This window comes from Erinaceus europaeus, chromosome 18, assembly GCF_950295315.1.
Source record: "Erinaceus europaeus chromosome 18, mEriEur2.1, whole genome shotgun sequence".
NCBI lineage: Eukaryota > Metazoa > Chordata > Mammalia > Eulipotyphla > Erinaceidae > Erinaceus > Erinaceus europaeus.
Window position 1 is genome coordinate 61,822,987 of NC_080179.1, and position 24,693 is coordinate 61,847,679.

The 24,693-nt window shown below is 36.8% G+C and overlaps 1 protein-coding gene across 2 annotated transcripts in view; it reads left to right on the plus strand.

Moving 5' to 3' along the window:
* Positions 1–24,693, plus strand: part of KYNU (kynureninase) — a 126,244-nt gene that overhangs the window by 79,080 nt on the left and 22,471 nt on the right. For both annotated transcript variants that reach the window (XM_007539668.3, XM_016184899.2), the window contains exon 10: positions 326–399. In XM_007539668.3, coding sequence (XP_007539730.2) covers positions 326–399 — 74 coding nt within the window. The remainder of the gene's footprint in view (positions 1–325; positions 400–24,693) is intronic.

Consider the following 24,693-nt stretch of genomic DNA (forward strand, 5'->3'; position numbering starts at 1 on the left):
GATTCCAAAACTTTATCCACTGCACCACCACCTGGGTTCTTATACTTTCTTTTTTTTTTTTTATTTAGTAATGTAAAAAAATAAAACTATCATTTTTAAGTTTGACCCTCCATAGCAAAAGCTACTTATTCATAATTGATAATACACTTTCCATTTATTTTTCTTTGAATACAGTGATCTGATAATTTGTTTTAGAATATAATTGCTAATAATCACATACTTAAACTGGTCAAAGTTGAATTTTATTTACAAAGTCAAGGTTACATTCTTTATGTTCATTACATACTCGGGTGAACACATACAACTTAATTTATTTTTAATCCAGTATTTAAATTCAGGAGCAGGAGGTCTTGCTGGTGCCTTTGTCCATGAAAAAAATGCCCAGACGATTAAACCTGCGTGAGTACAATCTACAGATTCTTCTTTGCTTATAAATAAGTTGATTTACACTAATAATACACTTTATTTTCATGATCTCCGAGTTCCTAGGATATTATCTGATAAGAAACTAATTGTTAACAATTAGTTTATGACTTTATTAGCAGTGATGTGCTTTGTCAGAAATAAATGCCTCCGTAATGATTCAATTGGTGGAAAATGAAATTTAGTCACTAACAGGGAAGCTTCAATGTTAAAGATGAATCACTGTAATCATGGAGAGCAGATGTCCTCATGCAGAGAAACTACTTTTTTTTTTTTCTTCCAGAAACTAGACTTTAGGAAATTTTGGATTTCTCACATTGATGAATAAATCAAAGACAACCAGAACTATACCTAATAGAGTTTTACATGTGGTCTGGTATTATTAAAATTACATCTACCTTTGAAGTTAGAAACATTATATAATGGTCGTGTAAGGAATATCTTCTGCCCTAAAGAATTTTATAGTCCATGAAAACTGAAGATACTGAGAAATGAACAACAGACTGACTACATAAAAAGCAATGGTTTTCTTTTTTAAATAACTCTCCTCACTTTTTCTGAGCAAGTATAAATGCAAATGTGATACACCAACACATTTATAGATTTTTTTATTTGACTGGAGAACTAACTATTCCCTTTTATTTTTATCTGGTGTAAAGTTAAAGACATAATACTCTGAGGCTTTTTTTTTCAAAGTTGTTGTATCAGAATATGTGTGAAGGTGTGTTTATCCAGACTTTTCATAAGTAGTAATATTTAAATTGTCTTCTGAGATGCAGTCATTGAATGGGCGACATAATCTTCACAAGAAGTAAAGCTGAATTAGTAATAAAGCTTGAAGCATATCACATTCTGAGGTCCTAGGAATTTAAATCCTAGAAATGTTAAGATGACTTTCTGTATCTCATCTGATAAAGTCTAAAATGTCTTCAGGTTTTCAAAATTAAATGTAAATAGACAGAATTCTTCCTCAAATATATTTTCAGTGCATTAAATTTAGCCTCATGTCCCCAATTCAATGAAAAGAACAGAGAGTATATATTATCTTAGAGAGAAATTATGCATATTTTAAAAGTATTCTTTTCATTTTTACCAAACTCTACTAATATTATTTGAGCAAGCATGATTGTCTTTCATACAGATAATATGTCATAAGATGCTTGTTTTGTGAGAGGAGTAATCTCCCTGACTACTTACCACTTATTTAAATTGTATTAGAGGATCTGACATTTATCAGTCCAGGGAGACTGATGTGAAAGCAGGCAGAAGTGGTTAAGTAATCTACACAAATTTAGAGAAAGAGTTAGAAGTTAAGCCCTGACCTTACAACATAGGCCTGTTACACTTGACAGTTCTACCACTCATATTTGCTCATCATGGACGAGGCACTAGGAGGGGAAAATATATTTAAAAAATAATAATAAAAGTTGAAATGTGTTCAGACCTGCCTCATTTTTTTAGAACCCAACATCCTCTAGATGTTATAAGTAACCATTAAGTCTCCCAGTAGAATGAAAAGTCTGGAATGACCAGATTTGTGTCTGGTTATGTCGTAGTTCCTAAATTGGACCTGTCAGTATTCTAGGCTCTAAATAAGTAACATTATTATTCACCTCATAGGTAGGTGCTGTTAGGATAAAAGTGGAATGATGTATGTAAAGGTCTAAGCAGAGTCACTTAAGTATGATAGGTGAGCCATACAAACAGGCTGGAAGTACTTTTTACCTCACTGTAAATATGCTATTAACTTATAGACTTTTCTCTATAAAGTACCATTTCTCTAAAATAGAAAACATAAATCCTGAGGTGGCTTTGTAACCTTTAAGATGATAAATAGTTTTATACCTATAATCGAGCACCTTTCAAGAGGCTTTAAAAACTGATAGTGTAAGTCCCCTTTCCTGGAATCCTTTTTTGCATAGACCTTACCATTGTAATGATGCCCTATGTTGAATGAGGTCTTTTATGTGTGTTCATTTTATATTTTTTATTAATCTATTGTTGCATTTTAATTAACTGACTTGGGGGGACTGACTTCTCAAATTAAGAATAACTGGAAAAAAAAAGTCTCCTTACAGGAAACCCAGTAAAGGTTTGCTGTTAAAACTCCTTTTTTATGTGTTGTCAGAGTGACTAATTCTAGTGGTGCCAACTTTTAGCCTGTAGTGGAATATAACTGCCACTAATGCAAACTTTGCAAAGGCAACTTTGTTGCTTAAAAAAGGGTGACATCTAGTGGTTACATAGGTTATTTCAAATAAATAATATAAAATAACTTTTACTTTGCAATTCCAATCATTACCAAGGACTTTTCAAGTAAATATATGTGTATACCATATTTATATTGTAAAGTCTACATATTTTAAAGTATTATTGCATATGAAATACATTTTTTCTTTCATAAAATTCAACTATGTATTTATGTGCCATAATAATGAGGTAGAAAAGGATCAAGGTCAAAGTTTGGACCTTATAGATGCTTGAGTAAATAGACTATGTAACCTTCCACCTAGACCGGGGAACATAAACACTTATGGAAGAGAAAATACACCTGTATTCTAAGATCTGTAATACTGTGTCCTAAAGGCATAGGAGTCCATCTATAATTTTGAAATATCTTTTATATGATGTTTCCATTAGCAACTGGTAATTACATCTGTACTGACTAAGAAAATTTACTTCCTCTTCTTTTGTTTAAATAGTCATTTTGGCCATTGTTCAAAACTGATGGCCTAAGACTTTTTCCAAGAGCCATTTGTCAAGAAAGACAGAGAAAAGTAGAGGCCAGAGTTAAATCCACTGCATTATACGTCATAACTCAGCCTGTTATCCTCAACATGAACTTGACTTTTCAGTAGTTTAGCTTCACCTTTTCTTATTCCAGTGTTGTAGTCAAAACTTTCTATGTAGCTAAGAATTATATCAAATGAGGAGTGTCATATTGTATTTTTAAAATTTTATATTTATTTATTTATTTTCCCTTTTGTTGCCCTTGTTTTTCATTGTTGTTATAGTTATTATTGTTGTTGTACAGGACAGAGAGAAATGTAGAGAGGAGGGGAAGACAGAGTGGGAGAGAGAAAAGATAGACACCTGCAGACCTGCCTGTTCACTGCCTGTGAAGCGATTCCCTTACAGGTGGGGAGCTGGGGGCTCCAACCAGGATCCTTACGCTGGTCCTTGCGCTTTGTGCCACATGTGCTTAATCTGCTGTGCTACCACCCAGACTCCCTATATATATATTTTTTCCCTTAGGACTGATTTTAATTCACTCTACAGAGTTAATAATTCCTATTCTGATATAGGAAGAGGAATAACTGTAATTGCAAAAAAGTGACAGAAATGCTTCCATGAAAAAATAAAAAGTAACTATGTACCAAGAATTACCTTTTTTCAACTTTATAAAATTTACCACTTCCGCTTGCTTTGGAAGAGTGCTTAAGCATTTGTCTTTAGGGCATCAGCAGGCACCTGATGTTTACATAATTCCTCTGTAAGAGCCCATAGACTGAATTTTAAGATACTACCACTGAACCTCTTTATTTAAAGGTACTTGAAGATGAAAACTGAAATAAATCATATTAACACTTGTAACTCTTAATTTTACCCTCTCGAGTGAAAACATATTTGAAAACATATTTGTAGTGGAAAATCGCTTTAAACAATTTTTTTTTTTACTTTGCAGATATTGTGCTTTTTAAAATTCTTTTGATAATGTATATTAGTTTTTTTGAGTGGTTAAATATATGGGCCATTAATAATTTTGATGGAAAAGTTAACATTTCAAATCATGCCAACATATTTCCATAAGCAGCTAGAGGTGTTTGATGGAAAAGTTTAAATAAAGGTGACCTTTTAAAGACTTTTATAGGCCATGAGTCATCTTCCTTTATTGTAGCAGTGCTTGCAGATTAAAAAGAAACATTTGAAGAGACTTATTGACTTCACTACATTGTGAAGAGCTCAGAAAAATAGGTTATTATTTTCATTGTTATTATTTGACAGCTTAAAAAAGACACATCAAACAATGTCCATGAGAATTCAAGAAAGGGTGAAAATTTTATAAATAAAAATATTAATTAATTTTAGAAGACTAAGATGAAGGAAGCCTGGCAGTTGGCATAGTGATTAGGCCGATGAACTTAAAAGCATGATGTCCTGAGTTTGATCCCTGAAGTTACATATACTGGACTGATGCTCTAATTTTCTCCCCCCTCTCTTACTCTCCTCTACTAAGATATATACGTGTGTGTGTGTGTGTGTGTGTGTGTGTGTGTGTGTGTGTGTGTGTGCATTTCAAAAGGAGAAAGGTAAAAAACAAATGATTTCACTCATACATATCATATAAGATAACAAAACAAATGAAGTAAATAGAACAAGCATTTAGAGTATAAAATACACTAATTGTTACTGTAAGGGAAAAGGAAGAAGTGATGGATAAATCAAGTGAACCAGGTCAATTATATAATGAAGAATGGAATTGGACTTCTAGTGGGGAACTTAATGTAGCATAACCAGATGCTGATATATAATTCTGTTCACCAGTAATATATATAATGTTATAAACAAATGCTACTTCAGTTAAAAAGATTTTAAGTCATCATCTTAAAAGTTATGTTGCTCCATGTTTCATAGTCCAGATATAAAGAATTTTTTTCTTTTTCTTCTTTTTTTTTTATTAGAGCACTATTCAGCTCTGCTTATGGCAGTGCAAGGGATTGAAGCTGGGACTTTAAGCTTCGTGCACGAGAGTCTCTTTGAGTAACCGTTATGCTATCTACCCCCAACTTGGAGAATATCTTTTACACTTTTGTTCTGAGAACGACGATATATTTAAAATTTTTCTCCAGGCAATGGTAGAGAAATTGCATTTATAATCTAAACCTCAGGTTTACCTTCTAACATGTCATAAAGTCTTTTTGCTAAAAACTGAAAGAATGAGGAAGTGTAGAAAGCAATAGAAACTCGGGTGAATTCACAGACTGCAGATAGTTTCAAATGTGATAAGTCAATATCAATAAATGTCTCACTAAGAATTCCTACAGATTCCCTACTTTACATGTGATCTATCTCTGAACATTATTGTAGCTACTTAGCTTCTGTTTCTGTGTTGGACTTTCTGTGGGGAGGCCTCTTACCTGGGCAATAAATCCTGGCTTACCAACTCTGTTGTGCACCAAATGCGGAGGTCCAGAAGAATGTTCCTGAGCAGTAGGAGTGAGCCAGCGGAACTAACTACCCAATGCTAGTGCTGCAACAAGAGATGACCCGGGGAATGCTTCATGAACAATCCATTTATTGAACAGCAAAGCAGGGTTTATAAGGGATTGTAGGAAGAAGTGACATGTATACCATATATGGTAGGGAGGCAAAGGGTCTGGGGAGGGTCAGGACTTTTCCAGTAATTGTTGAGTAAGAGGTTTAATCAGTTAAAGGAACAAGGAAGCACCCAGCAGCCAGAGAGGGAGGGGTCCTGAGGGCAGAGAGAAGATAGATCAGATATGATCGAAGGAATGGAATGGGTGGGGAAGTAGGGAGGGGACTTTCACGCAAAACAATGATTGTGTAGATAATAAGGGAGTGGGCTATTGTGAGGCAGGGAGGCTGATAGGCGGGACAGATCCTGGAGGCCATGTCCTTCCTTGCTAGACTTCTTAGTAGAGAGAGACTGATAGGATTGGTCATGCCCCTCAGGCACCCATCTTTCAATGGGGGGGGGGTCCTGCCAAGCTCTACCCTATCCTCACAATTCCCTACATTTCTGGAGTCAGAGATTGTCTATTAACATGGGTGAAATTTTAGTCACACTTTCCTGACCTCTCAGACTGTACTAGATCTTCCCATCTCCCAAGTATCCAATGCGCTATTTTCTGCCACAAAATGAGATTGCTCATATATTTCCCTAGGTTTCCATTTATTTATTTATTTTTCTTGTTTTCCCCTGGATTTTCTCAAGACCTCAGTCTTTAGGCTTTTGTCTAGGAGTACCTCATTCATAGTCGTGATTCACAGTTAGACATGTGTTAAAGAACATTGGTTTGGGGAGCCTTGTGGTAGCGCACCGGGTTAAGTAGAATGCAAAGCACAAGGACGGGTATAAGGATTGCAGTTCAAGCCCCTGGTTCCCCACATGCCAGGGGGTCACTTCGCTAAGTGGTGAAGCAGGTCTTCAGGTGTCTTTCTCTCCAGCTCTCTGTCTTCCCCTCCTCTCTCAATTTCTCTCTGTCCTGTTCAACAACAACAGTGGAAAAAAGATGGTCAACAGGAGCAGTGGACTCACAGTGCAGGCACAGAGCCCCAGGGATAACCCTGGAGGTAAAAAAAAAAAAATTGGTTTGTATTTCTACCTCAAACTCAGCCTTTATTTTAATATTATTATAAACTTCTACAATTTCTAATTATCACAGTATTATCCCAGATCTCAAACATACATGGTAATGTTGGGAAAAAATGATTTCCATAAGAAATAATCACTAATGAAGTACCCACTTCTTCTTCTAGCATTTGCCCTTCTTCTTATAAGATTCATCTCTACTTGAACACCATTTCCATTTAATATTAATATCTATCTCTGTGAATTAGTATGAAAACAATTATTTCTTTATGATAATAGTATATTATAAATATTGATAATATAATGAAAATGAATCAGAAAGGTTTCCTATAAACAACCAGACCACCACAAATAGGACATATATCAAAACACTCTAAAACTCTACAAGAATGGCATTAAAATATCTTCAATCTTTGATATCAATAAATGTCAATGGCCTGAATTCACCTATTAAAAGACACAGAGTAGGAAGATGGATCAGAAAACACAACCCAACAATATGTTGTCTACAGGAAACTCACCTAACTCAACAAGACAAACACAGACTTAAAGTGAAAGGATGGAAAACTATCATACAAGCCAATGGCCCACAAAAAAGGGCAGGAACAGCTATTCTCATATCTGACATGATAGACTTTAAAATAGATAAGATTAAAAAAGATAGGAATGGACATTACTTAATGCTCAGAGGATCAGTCAATCAAGAGGACTTAACAATTATTAATATCTATGCACCCAATGAGAAGCCATCTAAATACATCAAACTTCTACTGAAAGAGCTACAGCAATATATTAACAGTAACACAATCATAGTAGGGGACTTCAACACCCCACTCTCTCAACTTGACAGATCATCCAGGAAGAAAATCAGTAAAGACATAAGGGAGCTAAATGAAGAGATAGATAAACTAGAACTATTGGACATTTTCAGAGTCATTCATCACAAGAAACTGGAATACACATTTTACTCAAATCCACATGGATCATTCTCAAGGATAGACCATGTGTTAGGCCACAAAGACAGCATCAGCCAATTCAAGAGCACTGAAATCATCCCAAGCATCTTCTCAGACCACATGGGAATTAAACTAACACTTAACAATCAACAAAATATTAGTAACAGTCCCAAAATGTGGAAGCTCAACAGTACACTTCTTAACAACTTCTGGGTCAAAGAGGAAATCAAGGAAGAAATCAAAATGTTTCGAGAGTTCAATGAAAATGAAGACACAAGCTATCAAAATATTTGGGACACAGCTAAAGCAGTCCTAAGAGGGAAGTTCATAGCTATACAAGCACACATTAGGAAACAAGAAAAGGCACAAATAAACAGCCTGATTGCACATCTTAAAGACCTAGAAGAAGAACAACAAAGGAATCCTAAAGCAACCAGAAGGACATAAATCACTAAAGTTAGGGCAGAAATAAATAACATTGAGAATAGGAAAACCATACAAAAGATCAATGAAAGTAAATGTTGGTTCTTCGAAAGAGTAAACAAAATCGACAAACCTTTAGCCAGACTCACAAAACAAAAAAGGGAGAAGACCCAAATAAATCGGATAGTAAATGAAAGAGGAGATATTACAACAGACACTGCAGAAATTCAACATATCATGCGAGGCTTCTATGAACAACTATATGCCACCAAGCTAGAGAACCTGGAAGAAATGAATGATTTCCTAGATACCTACCAACTTCTAAAACTAAGTAAAGAGGAAGTGGATAACATGAACAGGCCCATCACAGCTAATGAAATTGAAAGTTATCAAAAATCTTCCCAAAAATAAAAGTCCTGGACCAGATGGTTTTACAAATGAATTCTACAAAACTTTCAAAGAAGAACTAGTACCTCTACTTTTAAAAGTCTTCCAGAAGATTGAAGACACTGGAATACTCCCTGCCAGCTTCTATGAAGCCAACATTACCCTGATACCAAAAGCAGACAGGGACACAACCAAAAAAGAAAACTACAGACCAATATCTCTGATGAACATAGATGCGAAAATATTGAACAAAATACTAGCCAACCGGATACAGCAGTATATCAAAAAGATTGTTCATCATGACCAAGTGGGCTTTATCCCAGGCATGCAATGTTGGTTTAATATATGTAAATCAATCAATGTGATCCACCACATCAACAAAAGCAAGACCAAAAACCACATGGTCATATCAATAGATACAGAGAAAGCCTTTGACAAAATACAACATCCCTTTATGATCAAAACACTACAAAAAATGGGAATAGATGGAAAATTCCTCAAGATAGTGGAGTCTATATATAGCAAACCTACAGCCAACATCATAATCAATGGTGAAAAACTGGAAGCATTTCCCCTCAGATCAGGTACTAGACAGGGCTGCCCACTATCACCATTACTATTCAACATAGTGTTGGAAGTTCTTGCCATAGCAATCAGGCAGGAGCAAGGAATTAAAGGCATACAGATTGGAAGAGAAGAAGTCAAACTCTCCTTATTTGCAGATGACATGATAGTATACATGGAAAAACCTAAAGAATCCAACAAGAAGCTTTTGGAAATCATCAGGCAATACAGTAAGATGTCAGGCTATAAAATTAACATTCAAAAGTCAGTGGCATTCCTCTATGCAAACACTAAGTTAGAAGAAATTGAAATCCAGAAATCAGTCCCTTTTTCTATAGCAACAAAAACAATAAAATATCTAGGAGTAAACCTAACCAAAGAAGTGAAAGACTTGTATACTGAAAATTATGTCACTACTCAAAGAAATTGAAAAAGACACAAAGAAGTGGAAAGATATTCCATGTTCATGGGTTGGAAGAATTAACATCATCAAAATGAATATATTACCCAGAGCCATCTACAAATTTAATGCTATCCCCATCAAGATCCCAACCACATTTTTTAGGAGAATAGAACAAATGCTACAAATGTTTATCTGGAACCAGAAAAGACCTAGAATTGCCAAAACAATCTTGAGAAAAAAGAACAGAACCGGAGGCATCACACTCCCAGATCTCAAACTGTATTATAGGGCCATTGTCATCAAAACAGCTTGGTACTGGAACATGAACAGACACACTGACCAGTGGAATAGAATTGAGAGCCCAGAAATGAGGCCCCACACGTATGGACATCTAATCTTTGACAAAGGGGCCCAGACTATTACATGGGGAAAGCAGAGTCTCTTCAACAAATGGTGTTGGAAACAATGGGTTGAAACATGCAGAAGAATGAAACTGAATCACTGTATTTCACCAAATACAAAAGTAAATTCCAAGTGGATCAAGGACTTGGATGTTAGACCAGAAACTATCAGATTCTTAGAGGAAAATATTGGCAGAACTTTTTTCCGCATAAATTTTAAAGACATTTTTCAATGAAACGAATCCAATTACAAGGAAGACTAAGGCAAGTATAAACCTATAGGACTAGATCAAATTAAAAAGCTTCTTCACAGCAAAAGAAACCACTACCCAAACCAAGAGACCCCTCACAGAATGGGAGAAGATCTTTACATGCCATACATCAGATAACAGTTTAATAACCAATATATATAAAAAGTTTGCCAGACTCAACAACAAGACAACAAATAACCCCATCCAAAAATGGGGGGAGGACTTGGACAGAATATTCACCACAGAAGAGATCCAAAAGGCCGAGAAACACATGAAAAAATGCTCCAAGTCTCTGATTGTCAGAGAAATGCAAATCAAGACAACAATGAGCTATCACTTCACTCCTGTGAGAATGTCATACATCAGAAAAGGTAACAATAGCAAATGCTGGAGAGGGTACCCTGTGGGGTCACAGGAACCCTCCTGCACTGCTGGTGGGAATGTAAATTGGTCCAACCTCTGTGGAGAACAGTCTGGAGAACTCTCAGAAGGCTAGAAATGGACCTACCCTATGACCCTGCAATTCCCCTCCTGGGGATATATCCTAAGGAACCCAACACATCCATCCAAAAAGATCTGTGTACACATATGTTCTTGGCAGCACAATTTGTAATAGCCAAAACTTGGAAGCAACCCAGGTGTCCAACAACAGATGAGTGGCTGAGCAAGTTGTGGTATATATACACAATGGAATACTACTCAGCTGTTAAAAATGGTGACTTCACTGTTTTCAGCCGATCTTGGATTGACCTTGAAAAAATCATGTTGAGTGAAATAATTCAGAAACAGAAGGATGAATATGGGATGATCTCACTCTCAGGCCGAAGTTGAAAAACAAGATTAGAAAAGAAAACACAAGTCAAACCTGAAATGGAATTGGAGTATTACACCAAAGTAAAAGACTCTGGGGTGGGTGAGTGGGTGGGGAGAATACAGGTCCATGAAAAATGATGAATGAAATAGTGGGGGTTGTATTGTTAAATGGGAATCTGGGGAATGTTATGCATGTTCAAACTATTGTATTTACTGTTGAATGTAAAGCATTAATTCCCCAATAAAGAAATAAATTATTAAAAAAAAAAAAAAGAAAATGAATCAGAAAGAAAATTCACTGGTCCTGAAGGCAATGCTTTCCATTTTATTGGGTAGGACAGAAAGGAATTGAGAAATGAGGGAGAGAGAAAGATAGACACTTGTAGACCTGCTTCACATATGGTGAAGCACACCCCTTGCAGGTGGGGAAACAGGGGTTTGAACCTGGATCCTTTCATGTATCCTTGTGCTGAGTGCTATGTGTGCTTATCTAGGTGTGCTAGCACCTGGCCGCAATAAAAAAGTTGAAATCTCCATCATTTAATTATGCAGGTGGTACTGAAAAACTGCTGAATCACAAAATCGTGCAATAAGAATCTGTCAAGAGATAGAATGGGTGAAATAGAGGAAATTAGACATAGTGACTCAAATGTAAATGACTTGAATATCATACATTATTATGTTTTTTAAAATATTTATTTGTTCCCTTTTGTTGTCTTTGTTTTATTGTTGTAGTTATTATTAATGTCGTTATTGTTGGGTAGGACAGAGAAATGGTGAGAGGAAGGGAAGACAAAGAGGGGGAGAGAAAGACAGACACCTGCAGACCTGCTTCACCATTTGTGAAGAGACTTGCCTGTAGGTGGGGAGCCAGGGCCTCGAACCAGGATCCTTACTCTGGTCCTTGCTCTTTGTGCCACCTGCGCTTAACCTGCTGAGCTACCACCTGACTCCTGAATATCATAAATTAAAAGAAAAAGATGAAAAACAACAAGGGCAACAAAAGGGAAAATAAATAAATATTTTTAAAATTATTAAAAAAATAAGAAAAAGATGAATGCTTCAAAAAATTTTTTGGGCCAAGTAGATCCTAAACTGGAGTTGGCATATTGCACCAAAGTAAAAGACTCTGGGGTGGGCGGCAGGGGGAGAGAGTCCAGGTCCAAAAACGATGATAGAGGACCTAGTGGGGGTTGTATTGTTGTGTGGAAAACAGAGAAATGTTATGCATGTACAAACTATTGTATTTACTATCAAATGTAAAACATTAGTCCTCCAATAAAGAAATTTAAAAAATAAATTTTAAAAAATTGGCATAATTTCCTGTATAGTCATGCTATAATATGAAAGAGAATCTCCGTCACTTACATAGCACTTTTCAAACTATCCCTCAAATCTGTAATTGATTTATTTATTTTTAATAATTACTTTGATAATTTTAATCTAAAGTGTGTCAACTTATAAGTTAAATGGTATTTTAAATTAGTTCTCAATGGCATCTCAATCAAATATTTTTTTATTTCTCTTTCCAATATCATAAAAGGTGACTAAAATGACTACTGAGGACTAGAGAGATTGCATAAACCTATGTAAAAAGACTTATGCCTGAGCCATCGAAGATCCTAAATTCAATTCCCATCACCACCATAAGCCAGAGATGAGCATAAATCTGGTTAAAAAAAAAAAAAAAACATGACTACTGGAGCCAGTTAGTGGTGCACCTGGTTAAGTGCACACATTACAGAGCATAAGGACCCAGGTTCAAGCCCCCTGGTCCCTACCTGCAGGGGGAAAGTTTCACCAGTGGTAAAGCAGGACTGCAGATGTTTCTCTGTTTCTCTCACTCTATCTCTCTCATCCCTCCCAATTTCTCTGTCTCTATCCAATAATAAATAAAACATTTTAAAAATGACTACCAAATTAAAAAATAAATAAATATATATATTTATGTGATGTTTTCTAATATATTGTATTTCTTATTAATAATAAAGACCTACAGCAAAAATTTTTATTTATTTATTTATTTTAAAAAGGAGACATTAACAAAACCATAGGATAAGAAGGATACAACTCCACACAATTCCCACCACCAGATCTCTATATCCCATACCCTCCCCTGATAGCTTTCCTATTCTTTATCCCTCTGGGAGTATGGACCCAGGGTCATTATGGTATGCAGAACGTGGAAGGTCTGGCTTCTGTAATTGCTTCCCCACTGAATATGGGCGTTGACTGGTCGATCCATACTCCCAGTCTGTCTCTTGCTTTCTCTAGTCGGGTGGAGCTCTGGGGAATCGGAGCTCCATGACATATTGGTGGGGTTGTCTGTCCAGGGAAGTCGGTTGGAATCATGCTAGCATCTGGAACCTAGTGGCTGAAAAGAGAGTTAACATACAAAGCCAAATAAATCATTGACCAATTATGGACCTAGAGGCTGGAATACTACAGATAAAGAGTTTGGGTCCTCCATTTTGTAGATAGCAAGTAGGCATATTTTAGTTATATTCCAAAGGGCCTGTGGCTATACTAGTTTTTTTTTTCTTTCCCTGAGCCTGAAATCTGATATGCAGGTGGATCCAAATTATTGTCTGGGGAGTTGATGTCATGGCTGGAAAAGGGACAGAAAGCTGGATCACGAAAGAGAGTAGCTCCCTAATATGGGAAAGGGGTATAAATATTGTTGACTGTAAATCCCATCCATTTGATTTGTTCTGGGGCCCATATTCAGCTTAGGAGCCTATGTGACCTCTTCATCCTTGTAGATCTGAGCTCACATTGTGTGGTCATGAGTAGGAACATTCCAAGCTGCACCAATATTGACCCATCTTCCTCAGGTGTAGCATAGAGTATATTGTCCATCCTCCCTTCAGAAGATGGAACATTCTCTACCATTGTTGATTCATGTTGAGGGCAATTTCCTATGGGGGGTGCACAGAGGGGTCTATTTTGTTGTTCCTGAGAAAGATGACTGGTAACATTGGAGAGAGGGATTTATTTGAGGTCTAGGCCTATCAAGTCTGTTGGGGAGTCTCAGGACTCCCCGACTAGGGCCCCAGCTGATAGTGGCCTGATATTGACTAAACAATCATTAAAGTATGCCTGTCTCTTGCCCTTATTCAGCCTTTGCAGTCCTTGCTTTGATGAGGTGAGCTTTAGAGTAAGAGAACTGTAATAGGAAGTAGGTGAGGAGGGCATCTAAGTCTAAGTCTAATTAGATACTATTTTATTATGAACTTTATGCTGACTCACTGCAGACTATTGTGTACTTTTGCTTTCAGGTATATATTTTGCCCTAGTTTATGGATAGGTGTGAACATATGTTCTATCTCCATCCAAGTACTAACCAGGCCTGACCCTGCTTAGCTTCTGAGATCAAAGGAGATCAGGCATGTTCAGGGTGATATGGCCATAAACCATGCTCTATCCCACGGGACCTGGTCCATATCTAGGTTTTGGGACTTTGTTAGGAAGTGAACAGCCTGGAATGGAATTTGAGAATACTATGAAAGGGAAGGTCTTACCGGAGTAATGAAGCTGAAGGGTTGTCATTCCATGCCTGAAGTCTCTGGACACAATCTGAAGTGAAGCATGCTGAGGTGGTACTCCTTGCATTGATTAGGTTGGGATCAGCGGATGCAATATTATTTGGTATAAATTGAGAGAAGCATGCAGGAAAGTGTGCCCCACCCTAGATGTTCCAGGACTGGGGGAAATATAGGCTCTATAGTGGAAATATGAGATTCCTGCTGTCTTAGCGTTCAAGAAGATAATAGATAGTTATTGTTATCATCATATTATTTGGTAATTGGGTTAACTTTGAGAAATCCCTATGTTAGGATTTATTCTATCATACCCAACATCATAATGTATGTCCTTTGAAATTATTTGTATATAGTTGTGCCACCGGTTGCTTCTGTTCTCCCTGGTCTAGGCTTCTGAAAGAGTAAACATATCAAAGACTCAGCCTATGTATTAAAAAGACTCAGTCTGTGCTTTTAAAAGTTTGAGACATACAATCAATTTTCCCCCCTCATATTAAATAGTGATTTATATGACTACAAATTGATAGGAATGTACATAAACACTATTCCCACCACCAAAAGACTGTGTCCCATCCCAACTCCCCTATGCCCCCGGGAAGCTGAATATCCACCCTCAATATCACCCCAGGTTTTTTTTTCTTTTGGCTTTTGGGGCAAAGATAGCTGATCCCATGTGGAAACTGATGCCCATTTTTATTCACTTATTTTTTTTTAATTTTTATTTATAAAAAACATGCACCCCAGGGTTTTTACTTTGGTGCCCTACTCCAAATTCAGTCAAATCCTGCTTTGCGTTTCCCATTCTGTTCTTCTGTCTCAACTTCTGTTGATGAGTGGGATCATCCCATACTCATCTTTGTCTTTCTGACTTAGCTCACTTAACATAATTCTTTCTAGCTCTGTCCAAGATGGGTCAGAGACGGTGGGTTCATTGTTCTTGATAGCTGCATAGTATTCCACTGTGTAAATATACCACAGATTTCTCAGCCACTCATCTGTTGTTGGGCACCTGGGTTGCTTCCAGGTTTTAGCTATTATGAATTGTGCTGCTATGAATAAAGGAGTACACACATCTTTTTGGTTGGGTGTTATGGAGTGCTTGGGGTATATATTCCCAAGAGAGGAATTACTGGGTCATATGGAAGGTTCATGTCTAGCCTTGTGAGAGTTCTCCAGACTGCTTTCCAGAGAGGCTGGAACAATTAACATGCCCACCAGCAGTGCAGAAGGGTTCCTATGTCCCCACAGCCTCTCCAGCATTTGTTGGTGCTGTCCTTTTTGATGTATGTCATTCTTGCAGGGGTGAGGTGGTACCTCAATGTTGCCTTTATTTGCATTTCTCTGACAACCAGCGACCTGGAGGAATTTGTCACCTACAACATAATCTTACATACTTCTTATTTTATGAATTAATGATAGTGAAGTACCCAATGTACTTTTTTCCAAAATAAGTATCCTTTCTAAGGGGTTTCCTTTACCATGTTAAACAAAATGAGCCTGAGTCAAATAAGGACACATGAATAATTTTAACTAATAGATATTTTTATTCAAAATATTTCACAGATAGAAATAAGTATAGAGTATAACCTTTGACTTTTAGATCTTACAACTTTTTTGTAGAGATTCTATTTCCATAAGTCAAGTAAGTGTTTGAATATATACAAGCTTAGAATAAGTGTCAAGCAGCTGAGTGACAATGTACCTGGTTGATCGTACACGTTATAGTGTGCAAGGACCTGGCTTCAAGCCCCTGGTCTCTACCTATAGCCAGAAAGCTTCATGAATGGTAAAACAGTACTGTAGCTGTCTTTCTTTCTCTTTCTCATCACCCCCTTAATTTCTGTCTGTTTTATCAAATAAGTACATAATTATTTTTTTAAGTAGGACCCTCCAGGGACAGGAGGTGGTGCAACTGTTTGAGTGTACATGTTACAATGAGCAAGGACACGAGTTAAAATCCTGGTTCCCACCTACAGGGGGAAGCTTCTTAAGTGGTGAACTAAAGCTGCAGTTGTCTCTCTTTCTCCCTCTCTATATCCCCCTTCCTTTCGATTTCTGACTATATCAGATAAATTAAAATGCTAGGGGGCCAGATGTTGGCACACTTGGTTGAGTGCACATGTTACAGTGCACAAGGACCCAGGTTTGAACTGCCCCCACAAGGAAAGCTTCGCAAATAGTGAAGCAGTGCTGCAGGTGTCTTTATGTCTATCTCCCTCTTTATCACCCCCTTCCCTCTCAATTTCTGGCTGTCTCTATTTTATAAATAAATAAAGATAATATTTTTTTAAAAAGATAATAAATTAAAAAGCAGGAACATTAATTTTAAACATTGTGTCATGAGTCATTAAAAAAGATTCATTTTATTTATAACTTATGAGAGAGTTTCACATGAAACAGAAAGAGGGAGAATAATTCAGAGCCTCTCTCTAACACATGTAACAGAAATCAAATCAGGAACTTGAGACATGGAAGTCCAGTGCTCTATCAGTTGAAGTATCTTCCCAGATGCTCAGAGGGCAACTTTTTAATAATTTTTTTTGTGTGAATTATCATATAGCTAAATATAGACTCAATATATATTTAAATCAGAGTTAGAAAAGCTTGAGTCAGTGAATTCTCCGAGAAGTGGAATGTGACTTTAACTAAGTGAAGACATTTACTTTCGGTTACTTTGAAAGTTGAAATTGTTGCTAATGAGAGAAATTTCACATAATTCAAGGAGAACTAAACAAGTAGAGTTACTAAAATGACATTTTTTAATATCATTTATTCTCTTTTGTTGCCCTTGTTGTTTCATTGTTGTTATTGATATGGTCGTTGTTGGATAGGACAGAGAGAAATGGAGAGAGGAGGGGAAGACAGAGAGGGGGAGAGAAAGATAAACACTTGCAGACCTGCTTTACTGCTTGTGAAGCGACTCCTCTGCAGGTGGGGAGCCGAGCCAGGGTTTGAACCTTTGTCCTTATGCTGGTCCTTGTGCTTTGCACTACCTGTGCTTAACCCACTGCGCTACCACCTGACTCCCTTGAAATGGCATTCTTTAAGGAATATCTTAAGTGATCTTTTTCTTTTTATATTCTTTACTACAATTTTTATGGAATCTGTGTTGCTGAGTTAACATTTAAAGGTCTGCCTATTATAAAATTTCTTTTTTATTTCTATTGTATACTCTTTTAGAAATGACAAGCAGTGGTAAAATCCATTCTGCTACATGTTCTCAGTTACTTGCAGACCTATGTTCTTAGACCAGAATATGTATTTGCTAAATCCTAACAGTAACAGTAAGGGATCTAAAAGAAGACTAGTTGATTGAAGAAGACATGCTTGCAGTATTATTTCCCACTTAAACTAGTCTACACTCAGAAAACATTTAGATCAAGGACTCTTGAAGATCCCTCACTTTCTTGAATTGATCATTTATTAAGCAAAATCACCTGGACATTTTTTACACTTAGTTAATTTGTGGTGCTGAAATAAGACTTATACATTGAGATGTTATCACAGTTCGGAATAAATTCAGTAAACTGAGATTGGAGAGCATGTGCAAGGTCCAGGTTCCATTTAAATAAATAAATTCAGTAAACTGATTTTTTTAAATATTTATTTATTTATTTCCTTTTGTCACCCTTGTTTTATTGTTATAGTTATTGTTGTGGTTATTGATGTCATCGTTGTTGGATAGGACAGAGAGAAACGGAGAGAGGAAGGGAAGACAGAGAGGGGGAGAGAAAGACAGACACCTGCAGACCTGCTTCACCGCCTGTGAAGCGACTCCCCTGCAGGTGGGGAGCCGGGGGCTTGAACCAGGATCCTTATGCCGGTCTTTGTGCTTTGCACCATGTGTGCTGAACCCGCTATGCCACTGCCCGGCTTCCTAAACTGATTTTTTTTTTAAATTCAAGAGCTAAAGCAATCCCGACTTTTAAAACAAAGCCAAGCATAATAATTACCCATATCAGGCTGATGTATTAAGCCAACTGTTATTCACAAATCACAGCTTTCAGATAACAATGACATCATCATTCTTTTGGGAATATGTAGGCTCTTTTAGATCTCTCTCTTTCTCTCTCTCTCTCTCTTTTTTCTAAAATCGCAGTCTAGTGTCTCTGGAGATATATGAGGTCAATGAACCTTTCAAACCTGAAGAGGAAAGCTTGTCAAGGAGCTTCTGCTATTCTTTTCAAACGATTTCAAGTTTTGGTCCATAAAATGACCTTCAAAATCTGCAGTTTTTCAATTAAATATGAAATGCTAGTACTAAACATTTATTTGTTCCTGTTGAGAAAATATGCCTAACCATCTGGCTTTCTGTCGTTGCCAAAAGAGCCAGGTGCAGTGAGCAGTGCTGGGTGGAGACACGTGCAGTGTTGCTCATTATGCAGACACACAACTGTTTGGCAGGTGCTGCCAGGACAGGTGGGCCACACAAACACTGGTAATAGATTGATTAGAACAACTCTGAGCTCAGATCTATCTCTCTCTCTCTCTCTCTCTCTCTCTCTCTCTCGTGTTTCCACTACTTTAAGGATAGGGTTTAATTGGGTAGGAATGATCCTGTAGAGTTGAGATCTGTCTCCATCATGATCATTTCAGGCATCAGTCACTTTTCTTGGTCCCCATATCAATTCTTATTCCCATCAGTTTTGGTCAGGATCAGAAATTTTGCCACTGGATATGTCAGTTTCAGAATAGTCAGTCATGTGACTATTTTTTCCATTTTATTAGATTTTATAGTTATATTCTTTAGATGTTGATCCATTATTTGAGAGAAAGAAAGGATGAGGGGAGAGGGAGTCAGGAGGAGAGAGAGAGAGAAAGGCCATTGGTTCAGTATGCAGCTCTATGGATTGAACCCAGGATGATGAATTTCTCAGTAACATTCTACCAGCTGACCCACCTCTCCAGTTCCATGGCTCTTTTAAATTTATTTTTCAGGACCTCTTATTCATCTCTGAATGTTCAATAATGTTGTTCAAAATTTGATTATGAATTTATTTCAAAATTTTAAGGCAGAAATTTTCTCAATAATGAACAATTACTTTTTTCATAATATATAATGATAAGAAAATATTTAAATGTGATGGCTGAACATACAGTTATTTTTTTACTTGCAGCATAGAAGACAAACTATCTTCTACCATATGGAAGAATCTGTACTTTGCAAGTTATTCTGAAGAGAGTATGATTTGCAAAATACTTTCAAATTAAATATGTATTTCCATATGCTTCTACAAGGACCAAATATATTCATGAAAACTAGCAACAGAAACTTAAACCTTTCTCGCGTTTTATAATCAACATTACAAATAATTCTTTCCAAAGTCCTAGGTTTAGACAGCTTCTATTTTCATGTTTTAACATCAATATTAACCCAAAGAATTATAAACTAACATTTTAAGGAATTACATTTTAAAATGTATGCAGCAGATAATTTTTAATAATAAATCTTATATACCAAGATAAATTTGATTTTAGCTCTTGAAGACAGCATATTATTCTTAATGTTAAGGACAACATATTATTCTGAAACTTCATAAGGCAATTTTCATTGAATAAAATTCACGATATCAAGGTCAGTTAACATGACAGTTAACATGAGAGAAGACCTGCCTAGCCATGGGCATGACCCCGATTTGAGATGCCGACTGCACCACACTGGGAGAAATTTTAGTGCAGTGGTCTTTCACTATCTGACAGGGAAAAGAAAAAAGAATTAAAAAGAAAGAAAGAAGCTATGGTCAGGAGCTATGAATCTCTAGTAAAAACAAACAAGGAACACTTCATTATATATCAGGAAGCAAGAATATTTTTTGTAGAAGAATGCTTAGCTTACAGGATGTATTTGAATTAAATCATTTATAAAATTTGAAGATTTAATTGACGATGTTACAGAATCAAGTGAAGCATCCTTTCTTAATATTTACATGTTGGGAGGCAAAAGAGGGGAGGAGAAGTAGTTGAACTTTGTAATGGTTTCTCAAATCAGCTTCCAAAACAGCAGTATACCAGCTGAATCTGAACAGAAAGAACATTAATGAATGCATGTATGCTTTTTAAAAAGTAAAAATTATAATGACCTTTTCTAAGAGATATCATGTGATATTCATTCTGTAACCCCACAAAAAAAAGAACAGATATAAATGAAGCAGTGGAAAAGGTTAAGTGTGGATCACACAGTTATTTGGTGAACAGAGTTCCAAGCTGAGTATTTTATTAAAACTCCAAGAATGCCTGTGAAGCAGCAAGGAAGTGAGCAAGGCTGATTTAGATTGAGCAAGCTGTAAATCTGTAGCTGCAATCAGAGAAATAAAGGAAAAAAACAAAAACAAAACAGGTCCCTATAGTGTAATATAAAGATGGGAGAGTCATTGCTCATTTTGGCAGAAAAGCAACATCACCATTTTTATTTTTTTTAAATACATATTTATTTTTATGAGGAACCTACACAGACAGAAAGAATAGAGCACTGCTCATTTTTATTTTGTGGGGTGGCCAGAGATTGAACCTGGGACATCTGAGAACTTGGACACAAAAATGGATGCTCTGACGCAATGAGTTATCACCCAGTCCTGACATGCGACTTTAAAAAATGATGTTTTTGGGAGTCTGGCAGTCGCGCAGTGGGTTAAGCGCACGTGGCGCAAATCACCAGGACCTGCGTAATGATCCCAGTTCGAGCCCCCGGCTCCCCACCTGCAGCGGAGTCGCTTCACAAGCGGTGAAGCAGGTCTGCAGGTGTCTGTCTTTCTCTCCTCCTCTCTGTCTTCCCCTCCTCTCTCCATTTCTCTCTGTCCTATCCAACAACAACGACATTAATAACCACAACAATGTTAAACAACAAGGGCAACAAAAAGGAAAATAAATAAATAAATAAAAACTTAATTTAAAAAATCAATTAATTAATTAATTAAAAATGATGTTACTGTCAGTTGGAACAGTGATTCAATCAGTAGAGCACAAGCCACACATAGACTCTTTCTCTTAAATTTATTTTGGATAGAGACAGAGAGAAATTGATAAGGGGAGGGGGAGATTAAGATGGAGAGAGACACTTTTAGCACAGCATTACTGTAGGGAACCAGGTCAGGAGAGAGGTGGAGGAAAACCTTTTCTGAAACAAACCTCATTGTATCATGCTGTACAGCTATCAGAGGCAAACCTCTGCCATGTGCTATCAATTAGCTCTAGAGGCAAAACCTCCATGTGATAAGTGCTGAATAGCGCTTCTCTGAGGTACATGCAGTAAAGGACATATGTGGTCGAATATGTTCTAGCCTGCAAGAGAAGGACTGAAACCACCACCAGAAATCCTTGGAATCATGCAGGGAATGACTCATCTATTAGACATGTAAATCAGCTTTTTAATAATTACAGCAGCAGAGTATATGTTGATGTACATTTGAAATCATAATACCATGTTTTTGAGTTAGGCTTTTTTCTTTAACAAAAGATCAAAGTTACAACATCTGTGTATACAGGCAAAGGTTAGTACTTCTGTGAGTATCATTAGCCTAATGATTGACTGAATACCTCAAGTTATAATCTCCTATCTAGAAAGAGCCTGAAGGAAGTAGCATACCAAAAAGTAAGCTCATAGGGTAGCATACCAAAAAGTAAGCTCACCATGCTGGTTTTCCATACATGTGGGAACTCAACTTTCTTTTTCTTTCTACTTTGTTTCCAGTCATTAGGAGCTCTATCTGAGGTTTTCCTCATATTTGTGTTAGTATGCTACAGACATCATTATCTCTGACCTTCTCTCAGACTAGATTAGAGAGTGAGAGAATATCAGTCCATAAGACAACTAATTGCATAATTGGATGAAGAATCCAAATTCACGGGGAAGTTTGCCAAAATCTGATGTATAAATATGTCCCAATAAATGTGCTCAGTCCCAGAATGCTTTCAAGGTTTCTTACCTCAGAGTGTTTTCATATCCCTCCCTTACTTCTGACACTTGTGGAGGCTGGACTCCAGCACTGCAGAGTAGGTTTCCAAAACTTCACCACATGTGAAGCTTCCCTCCTGGCTCCTGACCACACACACAGGTGGAGACCAGGGCTTGCTGAGGTTCCTTGAACTTTGTAACATGTGCACTCAACAAGCTGTACCACAGCCTGGCCCCTCATATGCTCTCACAACTTAAATATATCTTTTAAAAATAAGTTCACCTGGTAGGTTCCCGGAAGATGGAGGACTGAGAAGCTGCTAGTGGCTTGAACTCTGACCACATCTTCTGGAAACGGTAGGATTTTCTGCCTTTAGTAGGCCAGTCAATAAGGGGTCCTAGCGGTGACACCAAGGGAGTGACTATAACTTAATTTGGATTAAAAAAGAGTAGAAAAAAAGGGGGAAATTTTTTCTTTCTGTTAAATTATTAAGCACACCTCCTCTCCCTCCCCCCCCCCATAACCAGTCCTGAGGACCAGCTCCTAGCAGGCTCCCCTGCTGAGCCTCTTTCTTTACCAAAATTCCTGTCCCACCAGGGAGTATCATTCATTCTAAGTCTATTCCCTTCTGAAACCTCTGGCCTTTTTTCTTTCTAAGTAGCCAACCCCCCATCTCACCCCCCATAGCTAATTAAATAATTAAAAATAAATAAATAAAAACTCTTTCCTTTAACTGTTCTTTTTCTTATCTTTTTCTTTTTTCTCTCTCTCTTTCTTTTTTTTTTCTTTTTATCATTCTTGTCATCCTTTCTTCCTTAATCCTACAGCTTCCAAAGCCACAAGCCCCATCCCCCACACTACCAAACATTTGGGAATTATTTTGGGGAAGAATTCTGACTCAGAGTTGGACTCTCACTGCGAGTATCTCTGCTCAACTTCCCTTCCTCCTTTAGCTACCCCTAGAATATACAGTGGATAGTAGATTTGCTTAACTGTCTATTTCAGCTATCCTTGTCTAATCCTGAGGGTTTTTTTTTTGTTTGTTTGTTTTTCTCTTTCTTAACAATCAGCTGCCTCTGATCACGAGGTTTGAGGTAATCTTGGACAGTGTTTTTTGTTTTTTTTTTACCCTGCTCTATATTATTATTAATATTATATAAAGGCATATATCTCCCCTCCCCTTTAGGTTGATCATAATTAACTCAGGGTATCTTTCATTGCTAGGGTAGTGGGCATCTTATCTATTGTGGGAGGAACTTGTCTCGTTACTTCTACCTCCTCTACAGACTCTCCCCTCCCTCCTCCTCCTAGCTAATTAAAAAAATTAAATTAAATTAAATTAAAAATAAAGTAATCAAAAAAAAAAACTTTCCTTTCACTGCTCTTTAATTACAGCTCTTTTTCTTCTCTTTTCTCTTTTCTCTCTCTTGTCTCTTTTTTCTTTTTTTCTTTTTCTTATTTATTTTTTTAATCTTGTCATACATTTCTTCCTTCCTTCTTCTTTGCCTATCTGAATTTGTGAATTATTTTGGGGAAGAACTCAGAGTGGACTCTCTATGTGTGTATCTCTGCTCTAGTTCCCTTTCCCCTCTTGTCACCCCTAGAATATACAGTGGATAGTAGATTCGCATAACTGTCTATTCTTGCTATCCCTTCTTTCTTTTCTCTTTCTTCTTCACTGGGATTTGGTTACTATTTTTTCACAGACTAGAGAAATTGTTTGGCTAACTAGTAGTGATTAAACTGCTTCAATACTTGCTTCAGTTGCTACTGTAATTCCTGTGGTTGGTGAGTGCAATTGTCATAAAGGTATTTAGTACAGTGTTGCTTGGGCTCAAGACACAACAACTAAGGAACAACAGAGCATAAAAAAAGAAACACATAAATCAAAAAAATGGGTAGATCAAAAACAAATAAAACTGCTACTCCAATGAATGAAGAGAAGAGCCCAGAAGAAACTACAAATCAGTCAGAAGTAACCATACATAAGAAAAGTATGCAAGCAATAATAAACTTATTAATCACAGAAATGAAAACAACATTGGAGGAAAGGAATGGCAGTATTAGGGAAACAACAGTTGAGACCCCTAAGGAAAATACTGATTATCTTGAGGCAATTAGAGAACTGAAAGCTGAAATATCTGTAATGAAGAAAGAAGCTGAGGCAAGGGAAAGCAGACTAACAGAAACAGAAAACAATTAGTCAGACAGAGGATGAGTTAGAGAAAACTAAGAGGTGAAAGAGCTTAAAAAGAGATTGAGAGACACTGAAAATAACAACAGAGACATATGGGATGATCTCAA